Below are 19,608 nucleotides of genomic sequence, written 5' to 3'. Positions count from 1 at the left end.
ATGCCTGGGCAAGATCGATGAAGCCAGCATTGGTCGTGAAGAACAAATTTCGTTTTGTCAATGGAGAAATTCCAATTACCAACACCAACAGATTCGAACTTTGAAGCCTGGGATCGTTGCAATAGCTTAATTCATTCCTGGATCCTCAATTCGGTAACAACTTCTATCGCTAATATCAAAGTGTTTGTTGAAAATACTTGTGATGCTTGGAGAGATTTGAGAGATCGGTTTTCATAGGGAGATTTGGTTAGGATTTTAGAATTACATAATGAAATTAGTAATATGAGACAAAATTCACTCTCTATGAATGAATATTATACTACATTGAAGTTACTTTTGGAAGAATTGGAGCATAATCACCCAATTCCAAAGCGCATATGTACTGTTCCTTGTAGGTGTGATGCAATAGAAAATGTGAAATTGTTTAGAGAACAAGACAATGCAATTAGATTTATCTTAGGATTGAATGATAATTTTGGAGTGGTGAAGTCACAAATCCTAAAGAGTCATCCTTACCACTTATAGCTAAAGTGGTTCCATTGGCAATACAACATGAAAGACAAACGTATACAGAAGAAAGTGAAGATTCATAGGCGATAGTTAATGTTGTTGCTGAAGGGAAGAAGCCATGTGGTAGAGGCAAACCTGGTAGTTCTAGCTACAGGATTACCAGAAAGTTAAGAAGCTAGGGCACACAATTGATATCTGTTATAGGTTGCATGGATATCCAACTTCTTTCAATTCTAAGTATAGCTCGAATAGCACAAGTCATGCTAATAAAACTGCTAGGAGCTATGATTCCATTGATGATCAAGAAGAGGATACTTTCCCACAGAAAGAAAATGAGGAGTTGTTTACTGCTGATCAATACAAGAGAACCATTGCATTGATACAGCATGTCAATACATCTTGAAAGAAAGCAACTGATACTCTAATGCTTTAGTGAATCATGTGGTGATGGAGAACCTTATGGACATGGTAATCACTTAGCCCTATCTTGTTCACAACAGTATGATAGTAGAGATTTGATCATATACTCGGGGGCAAGTGACCATATATGCTTTGATAAAATGTGCTTTAATACACTCATTGAAATCAAGCCTATGATTGTGAAATTACCTAATGGTACTGCAATTAAAACATGTTATGCAGGGACGGTTAGAATTTCACAATCAATTTTATTGACTCATGTCCTGTTTGTGCTTGAATTTTCCTACAACTTAGTTTCAGTGCATAAGTGCATAAGCTGGCCAAAGGACATAATGTTGATGTAGTTTTTGGTGAATTTCATTGTTTTGTCCCGGAGGTACAAACCAAGAGGAAGATTGGTTTGGGTAGTTTGCAAGCTGATGAACTTTACCATCTAGTAGTAACTATTCCTTCTAGTACTTGTTTTTCTATTCGGCATGTTTCTTCTGAAATAAATGGTTCCAACCATATTATTCCTCTTGGTGCACTATGGCACTTCAGGTTAGGACATCTATCTCATAATAAAGTACTAGCTTTACATTTAGTGCATAGTTCTATTAGTGTTAACAAGTCCATTGTCTGTGATATTTGTCATTTAGAAAAATAGAAAAGAAAAATGTTCCCTATTAGTTTTTATAATGCACATAAGTGTTTTGATTTGGTTCACATGGACATTTGGTGTCCCTTTGCTCAAGCTTCTGTTCACAATCATCAGTATTTTCTCACTGCTCGGGATGATGATAGTCAGTTTGTTTGGGTTATTCTACACAAGAATAAAGGAGAAGTTCAACAACAAGTTAAGAACTTTGATGCTTTGGTATGGACTCAGTTTGGGCAATCAATTAAAACAATCCGCAGTGACAATGGCCCAGAGTTCCTACTTCCTCATTTCTATTATACTAATAGTATTGTATATCAAAGATCTTGTGTCTACACACCTTAGTAGAGTAGGAGGGTTGAGAGGAAGCATCAACATATTTTAAATATAGCCAAAGCATTATTTTTCCAGTCAAACCTACCTAAAAAGATGTGGTCTTATGCAGTGCTACATGTTGTCTTTCTTATGAACAGAATTCCAAGTAAACTGCTGAAAGATAAATCACTTTATGAGTTGTTGTATCAAGAGAATGCGGATCTGGAAATGTTAAGAGTTTTTGGATCTCTTTGTTTTTCCAATACTTCAGCAGCTAGTAAGTCTAAGTTGGATCCTAGGGTCAGGAGGTTTGTTTTCTTTTGCTATAAGCAAGGTATAAAAGGCTATGTGTTAATGGATCTTACATCACAAGAAATCTTTATTTCCAGGGATGTAGTATTCCATGAACATATTCTACCTTACAAAGGTGCAGGAACATATTCTTGGACTTGCTTTGATTTGCAATCACAAGGTGAAACTCTTACTACCACAGAAACACAATCAGATGCAAGAAATGAAGGCATAAACACTCAAAATATTCCTACTATTGTTCATAGAGAAGACTCAGTTTCTGACAATGAAGTCATAGTTCCACCAAGTGTTCCTAGTGCAATTCAAAGAGAAGAATCAATTAATGATAAACAAAGGGCCAACATGACACCTCATCATACAAGTATTCTTGATCCTGTAACTGATGAAATCACTACAAGAGTAAGAAGATCTACTAGACCACTGAAAAGGCCTGCTTATTTGGAGAGTTTTCAATATTTCCAGGGAGGTCATTGATTTCATGGAAAGCAAAGAAACAAGCCATTGTGTCTCGTTCCTCTAGTGAAGCTGAGTATAGGGCCCTTGCCTATGCTACATGTGAGCTTCAATGGTTATGGTATCTACTTCAAGATCTGAGAATTAATTACACCAAAACACCTGCTTTGTTTTGTGATAATCAAAGTGCTCTCTACATAGATGCTAATCCAGTATTTCATGAGAGGACTAAACATTTGGAGATAGATTGCCATGTGGTTCGTGAAAAACTGCAAGTTGGAGTTCTCAAGCTTCTCCCAATTCCTACAACACTCCAAGTTGTAGATATCTTTACTAAGTAACTAAGGCACTTCAGCCTCGAGTCTTTCAAGGGTTCATAGCCAAACTTGCCATGGTGGATACCTTTCAACCTCTAGCTCGTGGGAGGGTGTGAAAATACAAGAGCTCAAGGACCAAATTTATAACAGAAGCATGAGTTTAGGGACTTATCTGTAATAGTTAGTAATTAGTTTGCTACCGTTGTCAAAGTTTGTTAGGATTAGTTATAACTGTTATTAGTTAGTGATTAAAGTACAAATAGAACTTGGTTAATAGCACTCTGTAATCTGAAAATTTCAATCAATAAATTCAATACATTTTCATCTTCTTCTTCCTCAAGCTTTCTCTATAAGATTGCTTCATGCAGTTTCCTTTGAGGAGTTATGTGTGATCATGTTTGAATTGTGGAAGAGTGTTGTATTTCAATTCAAATATAGTCTCTAGTTAATTCGTTTCTAGTTTTGGTCTTAATTTATTGATCAGCTGACGACTAAGTAATGAGAAGTGTTGTCTGGCACTATAAATACTTGATCTGTTGTTAAATAAGATGAGATGAATTACTACTCCGTAAAAGTAACTTCTTTTCAAACTATTCTAACAAACATATGGTTAGTTTCTTAAAGTCAATGAAATTTATTATAAAATTGCTAATTAACCATGTTACCTGGAAGCAGGCTGGCTTAGTTACTTCTATAAAACGATAGTTTTTTTCACGAATTCTTTGAATAGTGCCTTTATTATTATAATGTATCACATATTATAATCATATGATTTTTTGAAACAATTCATTCAAAGGCAAGTTGGTTGCGTACGTACATTTTATATTTTAAGTAAGTGATGGGATGTTTGAATCTCAACATTTTTGTGTATGGAAAAAAATTCATCATTAATTTACCTCCTATAACACTTAGTGCATTAATTGTAGGACGAGAGATTAGGCACACAGCTACTAGTATTGTGGAATACCTTGGTCGAGTCAAGTTCTTCTTAAATACCAGCATTGGGCTTATAAAAAAACAAAAATACCAGCATCAAGTAGCATTATCGCACAACACCCAGTTTCAGTATTTATATATATATTTTCGGTGATCTATAAACTTGGTTTATAAGCACTAAGCAAAATCAATTACTTATTTGACTTTCTTGTTGCCGATAATTTCACAAGGAGTAGCAGTGGGATCTCCCCATCTTTTCTTGCAGTGAGTTTAAATTCCATTTAGTTCTCTTCTTTAACATCTCTCTATATCATTTTTGACACAAAACCAGTCATGCTTTCACACCAAACCATCACTCGATCTGATTTTTAACTTTCTCGTTGCAGCTTTGTTGGTCATTTCCAGAAAGGCAGAGCGTTCTACCTGGACTTCAACATCTTCGATGCAAGCATCAATTTAGTTTGCAGTGAGGTTAAATTCCATTCACTTCTCTTCTTGCTTCTTTTAGAAAAATGAAATATTATAAATGATAAAGTAGGATTGATTCTTTTACCCTCTTATTTTTCTTCATCTCATTTTCACACATTTCTCCTTCTATTTCTCTCTTCTATTCATATCATATGTGTAAGATAACTGAATCGGTGAATATTATTGATGAATGGTGCCCTATTTATACAATGCATGGTTGACTAAATACATAAATGTTAGACCTAATTACAGAGAATCAAATATGGAATAATCAACATATTCCTATTCTATCACAACCCCGCAGTCGAAGCGGGAGGTTCACTGACGCTGAGACTGGAGCGAAAATCATCAAAGAGAACCCGAGGAAGGCCTTTAGTGAAGATGTCCGCAATCTGGTGACGAGAAGGAACATGAAGGATGCGTGCCTGACCACGTGCGACCTTCTCTCGAACAAAGTGAATGTCCATCTCAATGTGTTTAGTGCGCTGATGCTGGACAGGATTGCCGGATAGGTAGATGGCACTAACATTATCACAATAGACCAAAGTAGCCTGAGAAAGAGGAAAGTGAAGCTCTAAAAGCAGGTTGCGTAGCCAACATGATTCAGAAACCACATTAGCGACGCCTCGGTACTCAGCCTCAGCACTAGAACGAGAAAGCGTGGGTTGTTTCTTGGACGACCAGGAAATGAGGTTGTCGCCGAGAAACACACAGTAGCCAGAAGTAGACCGACGGGTGTCGGGACATCCACCCCAATCGGCATCGGTGTATGAAATAAGCTTCTCGAGAGGAGAAGGATAGAGATGCAATCCAAACTGTAAGGTGCCCTGAACATAACGCAGGATGCGCCTCAGGGCAAGCATATGCTCGGTGCAGGGGGCATGCATGTGAAGACACACCTGTTGAACAGCATAAGAGATGTCAGGACGGGTGAAGGTGAGATACTGCAAGGCCCCGGCAAGACTCCGATATAAAGTAGGATCATCACACGGAGAACCAGCAGAAGTACTGAGTTTCTGCTTGGTGTCAACTGGAGTGGCAGAAGGATTGCACGATGCCATACCGGCTCGAGCAATAATGTCACGAGCATATGTACTCTGACTGAGAAAAAGTCCACCTGCATGTCTGGTGACGGCAATGCCCAAGAAATAGCTCAACGGGCCCAGATCCTTCATAGCAAACTCAGAGGCAAGAAGAGCCATGATAGATTTGCGAAGGTCATGAGAAGAGCTGATGAGTATGATGTCATCAACATAAAGCAGGAGGTAAGCCATGTCAGAGCCTCGTCTGTAGATGAAAAGAGAGTGATCAGAGGTGCTATGCTGAAACCCAATGGTGGAGACATAATCTGCAAAACGCTGGTACCAAGCGCGAGGCGCTTGCTTCAACCCATAAAGAGATTTCCGCAAGCGACGCACATAATCAGGATGAGTACGGTCACGGAAACCCAATGGCTGATGCATATAAATGTCTCATGCAGATCACCATGGAGGAAAGCATTCTGAACATCTAGCTGGTGAATGGGCCAAGACCTGGAGAGGGCAATGGTGAGAACTGTGCGAATGGTCGCTGGTTTCACCACAGGACTGAAAGTCTCATCACAATCAACACCTGCAATCTGTGACCTGCCATCACCTAAAGACGAGCTTTATAACGCTCAAAACAACCATTAGCTTTCGTCTTATGACGAAAAATCCACATGCAGCGAATGATATTAACATCACTAGGACAAGGTACCAAATCCCAAGTATTATTTCTAAGTAAAGCATCAAATTCAGACTGCATGGCGGATTTCCAATTTGGGTCTGAAAGAGCGAGCTTTGGGTTTTTGGGAAGAGGGGAGATGGTGGGATCATCAATGGTGACAGAAAGGTTGAAGAGCTTTCTGGGTTTGTAGATACCTCGCATGCTGCGAGTGGCCATGGTACGGATAGGTGGTACAGGCGGAGTCGGCAAAGGCGGTGAAGGAGAAGGGGGTAGGGAGTCAGAAGAGGAGGAAGAGGTCGTATGGGGTGGTGGTGTGGTCACAGTAGAAGGGACTGCAGGAGTAGGGCTAGGCGCAGGTAAGGTGGATGGATGAGTCCACTGGTGAATAAGAGAGGGATGTAGAGGATCTGAGAAGCAGTCATATGTGGAGGGAGGAGGGGTAGTCATGGTGGCAAAGGGAAACTGAGTCTCATCAAAGATGACATGTCGGGAGAGAATGATTTTTCTGTGCGACAAGTCAAAACACTTATAACCTCTGTGATGAAGTGGGTACCCTAGGAAGACACACGGGGAGGAGCGGGGTTGTAACTTGTTAATGGTAGTGGAAGGAACTAAAGGATAACAAAGACAACCAAAAACTCGCAGATGTGTGTAAGACGGATCACGACGATACAGAAGTTGAGTGGGGGAGAGATTAGACAGAGCTTTCCGAGGAATGATATTAAGTAGATAGGTAGCCATTTGAAGGGCATGATGCCAAAAGGACGGAGGAACAGACGCATGAGCGAGAAGAGTACGAATCATGTTGTTAATAGTGCATATTTTGCGCTCCGCCTTACCATTTTGAGATGATGTATGCGGGCAGGAGAAGCGAAAAATAAGACCATTAGCAGCACAATAATCATGAAAAGATTTATTGTCAAATTCGCGCCCATTATCACATTGAAGGCATTTTATAGCCTGAGAAAAATGCGTGCGGATTTGATTTGACAGAGAGGTGAACATTTCAAAAACTTGAGATTTATTACTTAAAGGAAACGTCCACAAGAAATCTGTATAATCATCCAAAAATAAAACATAATACCGATGACCAGCAGAAGATAAAACAGGCGAAGTCCATAAGTCACTGTGTAAAATGTCAAAAGGCATCACAGTAACATTATTAGAAGACTCAAATGGCAACCTAACATGTTTGCCAAACACACAAGACTCACAAACAGTGCTAGAATTTAAATGCTCAAAACTAATGAACTTATTACTACGAAGAGACTGCAAGGAAGAAGAGCTTGGATGACCAAGACGACTGTGCCAGAGACTCTGAGCGAGACCAGCAAATGGAAAGGATGGAGTGACTGGGTAGAGATCGCCGGGACTATTACATCTCATGAGTGGAATCCCCGTTTGAAAATCATGAACCGAGAAGCCATATGGGTCAAAACAAACAGAAACATTGTTATCAGTGGTGAGTTGTCGCACAGAAATCAAGTTTTTAACAATATTAGGTGTGTGCAAGACATGGGAAAGGGTCAAGGGCTTGTGTTTATGGGAGGTAGGGAGAGTTGTATGTCCAGAACCCTGAATTGGAATACCCTGTCCGCTACCAACATACAGTTTCTGATTAAGATGACTCAAATTAGAATAAGACGTGAGATTACCTTGTGATGCGGCCACATGAGATGATGCTCCAGTGTCCATATACCAGGTGCTGTCCGGAGGAGCAAGTGTCATGGTGTGCATGGCGGTGGCAATGTCAGTCGGCACAGGTGAAGCTGAAGCAGCATAAGCCTGAGGTCGCTGACCCAGAATGCCAGGCTGCTGAGGAGGAGCAGACGGACGGGTCCACTGAGAGGTAGGGTATGGGCACGGAGGCATGGCCCATGGAGGTGGGGCCCATCCCCAATGCTGGTATGGAAAGTACGGCGGCCGAGGTGGCATCGGAGGAGAGGAGCCCTGAGAGGTGCCACTGCGGGATCCACCACCGTTTCCACGATTCCCACCACGACCCTTAGAGTTGTGGGATCGAGAACGGTTGGAGGACCGACGATCGGAACTCTGAGAAGAGGCATCTGAAGGACGCGGCTGAGTAGCAACATATGCAGCTGGAGGTTCAGCAGGTTTCATCTTAGCCATACCGGCTTCCTCCAAGGTAAGCATGGAGCGAGCCTGATGAAAGGAGGGGAGCGGATTGCTCTGACGAATCAAAGTAGCAACACCCTTATAAGCGTCAGTGAGGCCAGAGATGAGCTGCAAAACTAGACGGTGATTGTTCACAGGAGCACCGACATCACGGAGCTGGTCAGAAAGCGTCTTCAGACGCTGACAGTAGGAGGCGACAGTCGGGAATGCCTCCATGCGAACATTAGCGAACTCCTGCTCTAGCGTGACAGCACGAGCGTTCTGATTATCCCAGAAAAGATCAGCCAAACGAGTCTAAGCAGTGAGAGCGGTGGAGTCAGGCTCCATGATGGTAGTCATCAGATCAATGGAGATGGTGGCATAAATCCACTGAAGGACAGTGGAATCCAAAGTGATCCACAGCTCGTAGGTAGGGTCAGTGACAGGGGGAGGAGGCTTGTCCGCAGCAGGGACAATGTGGTGCAAAACCCGGTGAGAACGGGCATGGATGCGGAAAAGCTCCGCCCAGGTGCCATAGCGATCAGTCTCCACGTCAAGCATAATAGGAATGTGATTCATAATGTTCGTAACAGCAAGCGCCGGGTGGAAATCAGGTTTAGCCGGCGGGGCATGAGGGGCCACGGTGGTGACTGCCGGAGAACTTGTGGCGGGCATGGAGGTGCTGTCCGAGGAGGCTGGAGAAGACATAACGGCGAGATAGTGGGCCAAGAGTAAAGGACAATAGGTGGTTTGTTTTTTTTTTTTTTTAATAAGCTGCCGGTTGAACCGAGCGGCTCGGTTGCTGGACCGGTCGAGTTGAGCCGGCCGGTTTGGTCGAACCGTGAATAGTGGACCCAGTCAAGAGGAAGCGGGTCACGGGCAAGCCAAACGGATCCGTTTGGCTGGAGACGGGTCAACACGGATCCGTGGCAGATGGATGGATCCGGGGCGGCACGGTGGGAGCGGCGGCAACGCGAGGAGGCGGTCGCCGGTGAAAGGACCAGCGGCGGCGCGGCTGGAAGAGGTTGGCGGCGCTGGGATCTGGCGTGGCTGGAGCAAGTCGCGATTGAGGATGTCGGCGCGGAAACTTGCAGAGGCTGCGGATGGCGTGGCTGGGAAGCACGCGTGAGCGGCGGCGGCGGCCTGAAGCTGCAGGGGCGGCGGCGGCTAGTGGGAAGGAAGGAAGGAGGAAGCTGTTGGGTGGAAGAAAAGTAAAGAGGAAAGAAAAGAGGAAGGTGGGGCGGAAGCAAGGTAGAATGAGAGTGGCGCGGCGGCGCAAGAGCCTGTGTGCGGAGGCGGTGCAAAAGGGGAAAGAGGGGCACGACCGTCAACGCAAGAAGGCTAGGGTGTGGATCAGAGAAAGACTCGTGATACCATGTAAGATAACTGAATCGGTGAATATTATTGATGAATGGTGCCCTATTTATACAATGCATGGTTGACTAAATACATAAATGTTAGACCTAATTACAGAGTAATTACAGAGAATCAAATATGGAATAATCAACATATTCCTATTCTATCAATATGTTCTATATATCATATATATCTATAATTTCTACCTTATACATGAGATGGAGGTGAAATTAGTTTGTTAATCAAACATTATTTGAGAGTTAGGATGCAAAGTACGCCCCAAGAATTCACATCATTCCAGCAAAATGGTTCCAGCATATATACCCACAGCCTACCTAAAGGGTCTCGCAATTACTACCTTGCAAGTTGCAAAGACAATAAAATGGATAAAGATTTCTGCAACTTGATATTCAAGTGGATAACCTTCAATATAATTATTCTATACTCTTTCCCATAGAGGGAGCTCCCTGTCACTCCCCAATTTTGCGGGGTAATCTGTTACACTATTTGCTTCTCTGAAAATATGTGAAACCCGGCATTCAAGTCTTTTAGTAGTTTTCAGTCTGTTTTCCTTGCTCTTTACCCAGCCTACCGCTAGTGAGAGTCGCTTTCTATTAGAGCATGAGACAAAGAGAATTTGCTTGCAGAATAGAAGAATATTTAGAATAGTTTTCACCTCTGCTTCATACACCGCCGGGTAGACCCCTGCTGCCTTAGATAAAAAAACCTTTTATGTCACCTTGAAATTACTCAACACGCTTTCACCCGACGTTCTCCAGGATGAATTTAAATATTTTATTCGGAGGAGGACACCATTCACATATCCTCGCTAATCGGATTCCAACATATGATATGATTTGAATCATAATTTATTTTATTTCATACGATATATATATATATATATATATATATATTTTCTTTTCTTTTTTAGTAAAAGTCTCACATTGACTATATAACTTTTACAATAGGTTTTGCAATTTTTAATTCTTGAACTAGGTTTTGGGTTGATTGTCTCTCAAATTTTCATGTCTTTCATACTTATATATTTACATTGTGAATAAATTTTATATACACGTCAAATAAATAAATATATATATATATATATTCATAATTTTAAGTCATGATTAAATTAAAACAAAAGAAATAAAAAATGAAATGGTAAATGTGATTGAACGTTATTTTTTTATTTTTTATTTTGGTACATGGGAAATTGAAAGACAAAACAACAAAGAACACCAAACTAAACTATCCACATCCCACTAGAGGAGCTAACTCTGGAGGGGGCCGGTATGGTCCAAGTGGTGAAACCCAAACGCGATTGCAATTCAAGCTTAGCTAAGGTGTCCGCATGAACATTAAGCTCTCGAATCTGATGCTGAATCTTTACTTTCCAATCCTAGTAGAAAAGGCTTTTAGCTTCTGCTAAATAAGAAGCATAGGAGTACAAATTGAGGGTCCTTGAACCATCGAGCGCTTGAACGTTATTAACACCACGGTTTTAAATTAATGGCAGTACTTTTTTTTTTTTTGAAAGTGTGGATAACACTACTTAAATTGTATATCAGGTCTTTTTTTAAAGGAATATATTGTATATCAGTTTCATCTTTTTCTTTAATTTACGGTCGACTATATAGGTTGGAGTCAATGAAATATTTCAAAAAAAAAAAGATGCTTCCTCTCATTTTCAAAAATTAAAATAAACGGGATGCTTCCTCTCAATAATTGAAGGAAGAGGATGCTTCCTATTTTTTTTTGGGTACAAAGGATGCTTCCTATTAAATAAACCTTTCATTATATAATTTATCATATATTATTCATATTCTTTGAACAACACATATCTGTTCGCTTCTTAGCTCCATTCTTACGGGGTTTTGTACCCATCCACCTAATCGGATTAAGGGCATCGTGAGTCAGATTAAGACTTTTGCCTGCCTCAACCAGAGTACCCTGAGTTTGAATCGAATATTGGTGAATACAACACAAGCTCGTTCACTTTGGGGTTTTCTTGGTGTCTTATTTGTTGGCTTATGGGCTCCTCTGTCTCTTCAGCAAATGGTATTAGACCCGATGATTAGTGTAGTCTCGGTGACAACTCCTCATGTTAAAAGTCTACCTAGCGGTGTGGTCAGGTGGCTTAAGCATTCTATTGATGCGATGAAACAAACAGCGGTGCATATATATATATGGATAGCTTTCGCAGAGGGAAGCATAATAATGTGATAGTGACTCACACTTGAGGGGCACAATGTTGAAAACTCAAGTGTGAGTTGGAGACCCACATTAATTAAATATGAGTAAGATGAAGATGTGACTCATAAACTCAATACCTTTTTTAGGGTAAATATGTGGTGTCATAATCACTTTGCGGTCTTCAGTGTTGAACGGTTGGTGCATGACCTCATGCTTTGGGCTCCCCCATCGATCTCCCCGACATTTAGCCCCAGCCTTAAGAGGTTGTGTCCCCTCTTGCCTTATCTAATTAAGGGCGTGTCGAGAAAGAGTAGAAGTTGCACCTGCCTCAACTAACGTGCCCCGAGCTTAACTCGACATTATGAACGCTCACAAGACTTGTCAAGGGAAAAGTCCCCCTATCAACTGCTATTCTGCCCTATGGTAGTAATTTCGGGGACAAAATCCGACACTAAAGAAGAAATAGATCTCATAAACATATGAGTAAACAGACCGTAAAGTTTTCTTATTAGGGAATAGATCTTTTAATAGGCTAACAAGCCAAATGACAATATTCAAGAATGTCACAAACTAGACCTAGAAAAAAAACCTATGACAAGTCACTTGCTAGAGTGATCATGCCTTTAATTTTTTAAGCATACCGAATATATTTATATTTATGCAATGGCTAACCCAACTTATTTCAACCTCTATTCACTAGTAACCACGAAGGGCCATTACAACTATGACTAAGCATCTTCAACCCAAGGATTTTAGTTATTAAGCTAAGAACTAGCTCTTAGGTCGATTTGGAGCTCTTGGTTCTTAAAACTAAGAACCAGGTTCTTCCACAAGGCTTTTTGCTTTACTGGAGGAATAATGTTATGAATCCATAATAAGAACTCGTGATTGGAGTGAAATCTACATAAGTTGCTTATGAGTTAGTTGTTTAGATCCTATATATTGCTTTGGACCCACAGAAATAGTGAAAAAACTCAAATTTAAGATGTTAGGGATGGAGATAATCTTCTTTCCCCTCCTAGCCTAACATAGTGTCTGGTAACATCTGTGAGAATTATTCTTTTGATTATATTGACTGCAGTTGGTTTGTTTGTTTAATTTGTGATGATACATACATCTGAAGTGGACCCTCTGAAGGGTCGTGAATTTATCTAATTTGTTCTGTTTTGGGTTAAGATATGATTACATTGGTTTTTATGGGTTTTTTTTATCCGTCTCAGTTCATTTATAAGATGTTTCATGATGATTTCAATTGATGATTTGCTTAAATGAATAACAGGCTCTGTCTTGCCGCTTTCAATAGCTGATTAATTAGAGAGATTTTGTGTTGATCAATGGCGGCATAGTGCAATCTATATAACTGATCTTATTTGGTGAGATAAGGTTGTTGTTATTGTTGTAATTGGTGCGGTTCGGAACTCTCTAGTTGAAGTGGAGATGACTATGATGGTTTCTGGGTGGCACTCTGAAATGATAGAGAAAATAAGGAGGCTCGACCAGAAATGTGAATTTGAGCCATTTTCCACCCCAAGGGAAACCTGTTACAAGCTGGTGAAAGCAAGCATGGATATTGATGAGATAGATCTCGAGTGGTGCTCTGAAATGATAGAGAAAATAAGGAGGCTCGATGAGAAATGTAAATTTGAGCCATTTTCCACCCCAAGAACACCTGTGAAAAAAGAGGCTTCTTCATATCAAGTTCCTGAACTGATCACAACTCAAGGTTCAAAGTCTTCCGAAAACAGCAATAAAAATCCTGAAATGATCACAAATATTCAAGGTTCAAAGTCTTCCGAAAACATTGATTATTATTTGGACTCTGCAGTGAAAAAAGCAAGCAGGGATTTTTTAAGTGAAGAAATAGCACGGGCACAGTCCATGTCTATCCCAATTCCACCACATGTAGACGACTCCATCTCTTCTAGGAAGTATAATTCTTTAAACTCTGCAAAAGAGGGTTCTTCTTCATCTAAACTCTTTGAGTCACAGGAAGGTATTGATGTTGCTGATATTAGCAATAAAATTAGTACATCAACTCTAAGCACTTCACAGTCCTATACTTCCGAAAACTTTGAGTATTTCAAGTCTACACAAAAGGCGTCAGAGCAACTTTTGCAGGCACTAACCGATGAAAGAAGTTATGTCATTGGTTTGTATGGAAAGGAGGGCTCCGGTAAAACATCGTTGGTGAAAGCTGAGAAATTCAAGTACCGGGAGATTTTTAATCGAGTTCTATTTGTCACTGTGACAGGAAATATTGTAGATATACGAAATCTTCATGGCCAAATTGCTTCGCAGTTGAATCTGAGTTCTGGGGAAAATATCAGTGACCTTGACAGATCAAATGAAATAAAATCGATATTGGAAAATGAGAAGAAAGTTCTTGTTATCTTCGATGATGTTTCTACAATATTAATGTTTGACCCACGCAATATTGGTATTCCTAATCCAAGTAAACAATGCAAGTTACTTTGGATCAGACGTGAAAAAAAGATCCTTACATGGAGGAAATGTCATCCTTTGATTCTTCTGAGTCCCTTATCAAAAGAGGATGCTTGGGAGTTTCTCAAACAATATTCAGACATAGATGATGATGACGACGACGACTCCTCACAAGATGAGCTAGTCAAGGTGGCTCGTGAAGTTGCTGCTAGATGTAAAGGGTTACCTGGTCTGATTGAAAAGGTGGTGTCTTCCTTAGTTAGGAAGGAAATCAAGGACTGGAGAGAACTATTAGACAGTCTAAAACACTCAGATGCGCGCCACCAGATATTTATCAGCTTTAGAGGAACAGATACTCGGGACAATATTACATATTATCTCGCTCGTGCTTTGATCAAAGAAGGGTTCAAGGTCTTCAAAGATGATGAGCAAGTGCGGAGTGGGGATGAAGTTTCAGAATCCCTCACTAACGCTATTAAACAAACAAGGCTTTCGATTGTTATTTTATCAGAAAACTTTGCACAATCGAGTTGGTGCCTTGGTGAACTTGTCCAGATTCTTCAGTGTAGAAAAGATATGAAACAACGGGTTTTGCCCGTGTTCTATAAAGTAGATCCCTCGGACATAAGATATGTGAAAGGAAGTTTTGGCAAAGGCATGGAGGGGAAGGAAAAGAGGTTCGGAACGGAAAAGGTACAACAATGGACTGGAGCTCTGAAAGAAATTGCTGACTTGTCTGGAAAGCACTACATGAGTGGGTACGTAATCTATAATCTCAATTGTTTTCAGTGAAATTTCACATTTGATATATATGCAGTCCTTCGGTTCAAGCTGCTAAATGATAATATGATTAATATTGCGTTTGTTTTGAATTAAAATATAAGAAAATATATCAATTTAGAATTTTTTTTTTGAATCAATTTTAGAGAATTTTTTTTGAAGGAAATTTCAGAGATGTTAAAAAAGACATAAGTTGATTTGTGTTTGCTTACACTAATTAAAATTACTTTAATATTTTCTGTCTCATCATCTATGATAATAGATTTTTTAGATAAGCTAATCAAAATAGTTTTTTCAAATAAATATATTTTCAGTTTTTTTTAAATAATGATTTTTTAAAAGTTTAAAAAAATTAAAAAGTGATTTTTAATTAAAAAAAGTGACTTTCACATAAAAAAATCCAAAACAAACGCACTCTAAATAGGTAGCCTATATTAGAAAAAATTAATATATTTGAATTATTTGTTATTACCTATGTTAGAATATATATTTAAAAATAGTAGTGAATAAGAAATATAATTAGTTTGTTGTATTCCATTAGTTTTTTAGGTATTGAATTACTTTGTAACTAAGAACCTACAATGTGTTGGTCTAGCCGTAAGCAAACTAAATCTTCATAAAAGTGATAATAAGAGTTTGATCTCCAAAAAATGCTTTGTTAAAGAGATAATCACAATTTCCAAATTTACACTCATCAAAAATTACAAAAACTTTATAATTAAGAAATATGTTTGAATTTGATCATTACTCAAAGATGTTTGATGAAGAACATGAATTCAAAGCAAAAGTAACAATTGATATTGTAATTTGCATTTTAAATCTGACTTTAATTTGCTATATTGTGTCATGCATGTTCTGTTATTCAAGTTCCGTATTTAGTTTCAATATTATAAAAGCAATTTTGTACTTTGTGCTGTATGTGGTGTATATGACTAGTTAATAAGGAATATCGCCACACACGTCATATTGTGAGTTATTCATGTCTTTATGCATGTATTTCTTTATGAAATAAATTCTTACTAATAGAAAGAAAATGAAAACTATGCGGATAAATTAATGAAATGCTTTTATATATTTTGCAGGCCCGAATATGAATTTATCCAAACCATCGTTGACCATGTCAAACAAAATAAACATTGCCTGTATATTATTTAAAGCATGCATCTGGAGTGGAAGCAAGACTTTTAATTTGTTTCTATCAAAAGTAATTGCAAACGGTGGCAGGCTCACAAATGAGTTGTGATTGTAATACTATAATTTTTTTTTCGGAAAGGTTTTTTTTTAATATTATAAATCTTGAATAGGTGCAATTGTTTTTGGTGATTTAATAACTAACTGTATGTTGTTTTTAATTGGGGCAATATTGTTTTCTATTTCTTGTAAGCTGGAGTTTGATATGGAAATGAAGTAGATATTTGGTTTTCTCAACAAAAAAAAAAGGGTGCCAAGTTGTTTTGGATATTTTTCTTTTCTTTTGTATTTAAACCATGACCATTTTTTATAAGCATTTAAACCATGACTATAGCAAATAGAAAGATTAATTTAGTTGCAAAGCATAACGTTGATCTCAGTCCCTGTATGATAGCTCATGTAGTAAGAGTTGAGGGATACGTGGGTTGGATGGAGAGGTACAAGGATCGATTCCTGACGGGTGCAAATTTTCTTTCTAATGTACATAAAAGAAATAACTTGATCTCTACACCGATGCTATATTGTCGCACAAATCACAATAAATATCTGTGATCTACTCCCTCTGATCCAAAACCATTGTAGTTTTAGTTTTTTCACTAAGTTTAAGAGTTCATTAATTGATGCTATAATTTGACTGAAACACCCTTATTTAATATGAATTATATGAAAGAGAGATAATGAAAATCATTGGTCAACTAATTGGTGAGAATTGTGTTTGGTGGAAATAAGGGTGGTACTTGGGAGATACAATATTAAATGAGGGCATGAATGGAAGTGGATGAGATAAAGTGCTTTGAAAATGTAAAACAACAATGATTTTGGAACAAAACAAAAATGCTTAATTGCACATTTGGTCCTCTACTTATACTCTTTTCACGATTCCGGTCCCTCACAAAAATCAATTGCATAACACATCCCTGACAAATACCTCTGTTTGCAACTTTAGTTTTCCGTCTGGATTCCATCCAAAATTTAACAGAAAGTTGGTGTGGCATTTATTAATAATATTTTAATTAAAAAATAATAATTTTTTAATTAATAAGGTTTGGTTTGTTGTAGTTTTGGTCCCTCCCCCTCAACCACCACTCCTCCTCCTTCAAGCACCATTCTTCCTCCACCACCACTCAAAATTTCCAGAAACCTTCAAAAAAATATCCATCATCTCCAGAAAAATATTCATCATCTCCTTCTTTCTTTAAAATCCAGAAAATCAACCTCACATTTTTTTTGACAATCAAATGAGTTCTCATAATGGTTCAATGCTAGTACTCTCAATCCGAAGTTATAATCGAATATGACTTACAAAAAGGATTTGATGCTAACACCAAAATATCTCATTCTATGGAAATAGAATAAGATCATAGCTATTTGAAAACACCGAAAGCAAAATAACCTTAAAATTGAAACAAGGTGTCTCAAAACTCATTTCTTCTTTCCTCCCATGGCAGCATCAGAAGCCTTAGTCTTCTCCACGAATCTTTTTAGCTCTGTTCTTCCTGTCCTTCAATTGCTTACTTGACTTTTCAACCTTAGTGTCAAGACTGTTCATGATAAATCTGTACTTGGGCTCATACTTCTTGGCATTTTCAAGTGAATCATAGATCAATCATACCCACCTAAACCATTGAACCCAGATCCAGATCCATTGAACCTCTTGACCCACATGAGCGAGATTAAGATTGAAACCATCATCAACCCATTCATCTCCCACTCCCCACTCCATCAAAGAAACAAATCGAAAACCCAACAATGGAAAATTGAAAACCCCAACAAAAAACATCTTCATCGTGTAGATCTGTGAATCGGAAACCCCAACACATCTACAGCGATGGTGCGGCGCGAAGATGGAGGTTTGAACTGGTTTGGCGGCATGTGTATTGGTTCGTGGGACATCGTGTGGTCACGGTGGCTCCATAAAGACCCAGAGGTTGATGATGAAGGATGTGCGCGGAGGAAGGAAGGAAAGGGAGAACCAGCAGCATGATGGAGTGGGTATTGGGGTTTGGATTCTGTTTTGTGTTGGGGGTGAATTCAGGAGTGGGTATTGATTTTGTGGGTAATAGATTATGTTTAGATCTAATAAATTATAAATTATGATAAGGATCAATTTTTTTATTTAATCTGGGATAATGTTGGATTTGTGGCAGTGATAAAAAATTGTTGAGGATAATTTTTTCTCTTGAAATTTTCTTCTGAATTCTGGAAATAGTGAAGAAAAGATGAAGATAATGATGAATATGGTTGTAGGAGGAGGAAGAGTGGTGGTTGAAGGTGGAGGAGTGGTGGTTGAAGGTGGAGGGACCAGAACTACAACAAACCAAACCTTATTTAATTAAAAAATTATTATTTTTTAATTAAAATATTATTAAGAAATGCCACGTCAGCTTTCCGTTAAATTTTGGATGGAATCTAGATGGGGTAAATGGTCACATTGGTCCCTGGATGTTCGCACCGACTTCAGAATCGTCCCTGGATGAATTTTATTAGGCTCGCGGTCCCCAGATGTGGCAAAAAATAGTCATATTAGTCCCTGACGTTAAAATCCCCATAAAAGTCAACATTATCTTTCTAATTTTCTTTCACTTTGGTCCCTTTCTTCTTTCTTCCACCCTCTTCACCCCCTGCTTCCATCATTTTCACCAAAACCCACCCCCCATCATGCTTCAGAAACCCAGAATGTAAACCCACAATCTTCACCTCCTTCATCTTCATCGTGTTCATCTTCACTTTATTCATCTCCATCCCCTTCTTCCATCATCTGCAGTTTCCAACCCATTCTCCACCGTCAGATCTCGACGTCGACCTTATTCGTCTTCCTCATCGCCTTCAAGCACGCGCCCATTTCGGAGGGGATTTGGTAGAATTGGGGGTTTAGGGTTTTGAGGTGGAAGTTGATTTAGGATTTGGGGGTGCTGGAAGAAGGAGAGAGGAGGAGTGTGCCTTGAGAAGAGGAGTGGAGAAGGGGGTGGTGGTGGTGGCGATTCTTCTTGGTTGGTTCTGGGTTCGAAGCAGACGAATCGGGTTTGGGTTTCTTGAGACCCGACATGAAGACGCGAAGTTGGGTGGCAGATTTCAACAATGAAGCGGTGAACTAAGGTTTGTTGGCTGTGGATTCGGTGGAAGAAGGGTCCACCTCTACTATCTTCCGCTTGAAGAACAAGTGGGCAAGACCAAAAAGGAATCAAGCTCTCTCCTTTGCAACATGAATGCATCGAAAGTGAGTTCCAAAAGGTGAGGAATTAGAACTACACATGCAACAATGAATACTTCATCATAGAAGTTGTGTAAGGTTCTAAATCAGTGGGAGAAGCTGAAATTGAAGCCCAATGGGTAGTTGAAGAAAAATCACAGTGAAGATCTGGGTTTGGCTTCAATTGCACATGTGAAAGAGAAAGAAGAAACACAAAGAGAGGAAGAAGAGGGAACGTAAGAGGAAACACAGAGTGGAAGAAGAAGAAA

The 19,608-nt window shown here is 39.3% G+C and overlaps 3 protein-coding genes across 3 annotated transcripts; 1 reads left to right on the top strand and 2 right to left on the bottom strand.

The window, feature by feature from the left end:
* The first annotated feature begins 3,868 nt into the window (after positions 1–3,868).
* LOC130728896 (probable disease resistance protein At1g52660) lies at positions 3,869–16,341 on the top strand. The gene is made up of 4 exons (XM_057580474.1): positions 3,869–4,164; positions 4,287–4,371; positions 13,016–14,936; positions 16,041–16,341. Exons 3-4 carry the CDS (start codon positions 13,174–13,176, stop codon positions 16,111–16,113), a joined length of 1,836 nt encoding a protein of 611 aa, XP_057436457.1. The 5' UTR covers positions 3,869–4,164; positions 4,287–4,371; positions 13,016–13,173; the 3' UTR covers positions 16,114–16,341.
* On the bottom strand, positions 4,659–5,831 carry LOC130717759 (uncharacterized mitochondrial protein AtMg00810-like). The gene has a single exon (XM_057568120.1). The coding sequence runs from the start codon at positions 5,829–5,831 to the stop codon at positions 4,659–4,661; it is 1,173 nt and encodes a 390-aa protein (XP_057424103.1).
* On the bottom strand, positions 8,506–8,898 carry LOC130717750 (uncharacterized). The gene has a single exon (XM_057568107.1). It carries the CDS (start codon positions 8,896–8,898, stop codon positions 8,506–8,508), a length of 393 nt encoding a protein of 130 aa, XP_057424090.1.
* Positions 16,342–19,608: the final 3,267 nt, after the last annotated feature.

This window comes from Lotus japonicus, chromosome 1, assembly GCF_012489685.1.
Source record: "Lotus japonicus ecotype B-129 chromosome 1, LjGifu_v1.2".
Lineage (NCBI taxonomy): Eukaryota > Viridiplantae > Streptophyta > Magnoliopsida > Fabales > Fabaceae > Lotus > Lotus japonicus.
Note: the sequence above shows the minus strand (reverse complement) of the source record. Positions and strands in the feature narration are given on the sequence as shown.

Coding starts and splice junctions, on each gene's coding strand:
- LOC130717759 (XM_057568120.1), bottom strand. CDS start 5,831: ATGCATCAGCCATTGGGTTTCCGTGACCGTACTCATCCTGATTATGTG.
- LOC130717750 (XM_057568107.1), bottom strand. CDS start 8,898: ATGTCTTCTCCAGCCTCCTCGGACAGCACCTCCATGCCCGCCACAAGT.
- LOC130728896 (XM_057580474.1), top strand. CDS start 13,174: ATGACTATGATGGTTTCTGGGTGGCACTCTGAAATGATAGAGAAAATA. Junction 14,937..16,040: donor GGAAAGCACTACATGAGTGG/GTACGTAATCTA, acceptor TATATTTTGCAG/GCCCGAATATGAATTTATCC.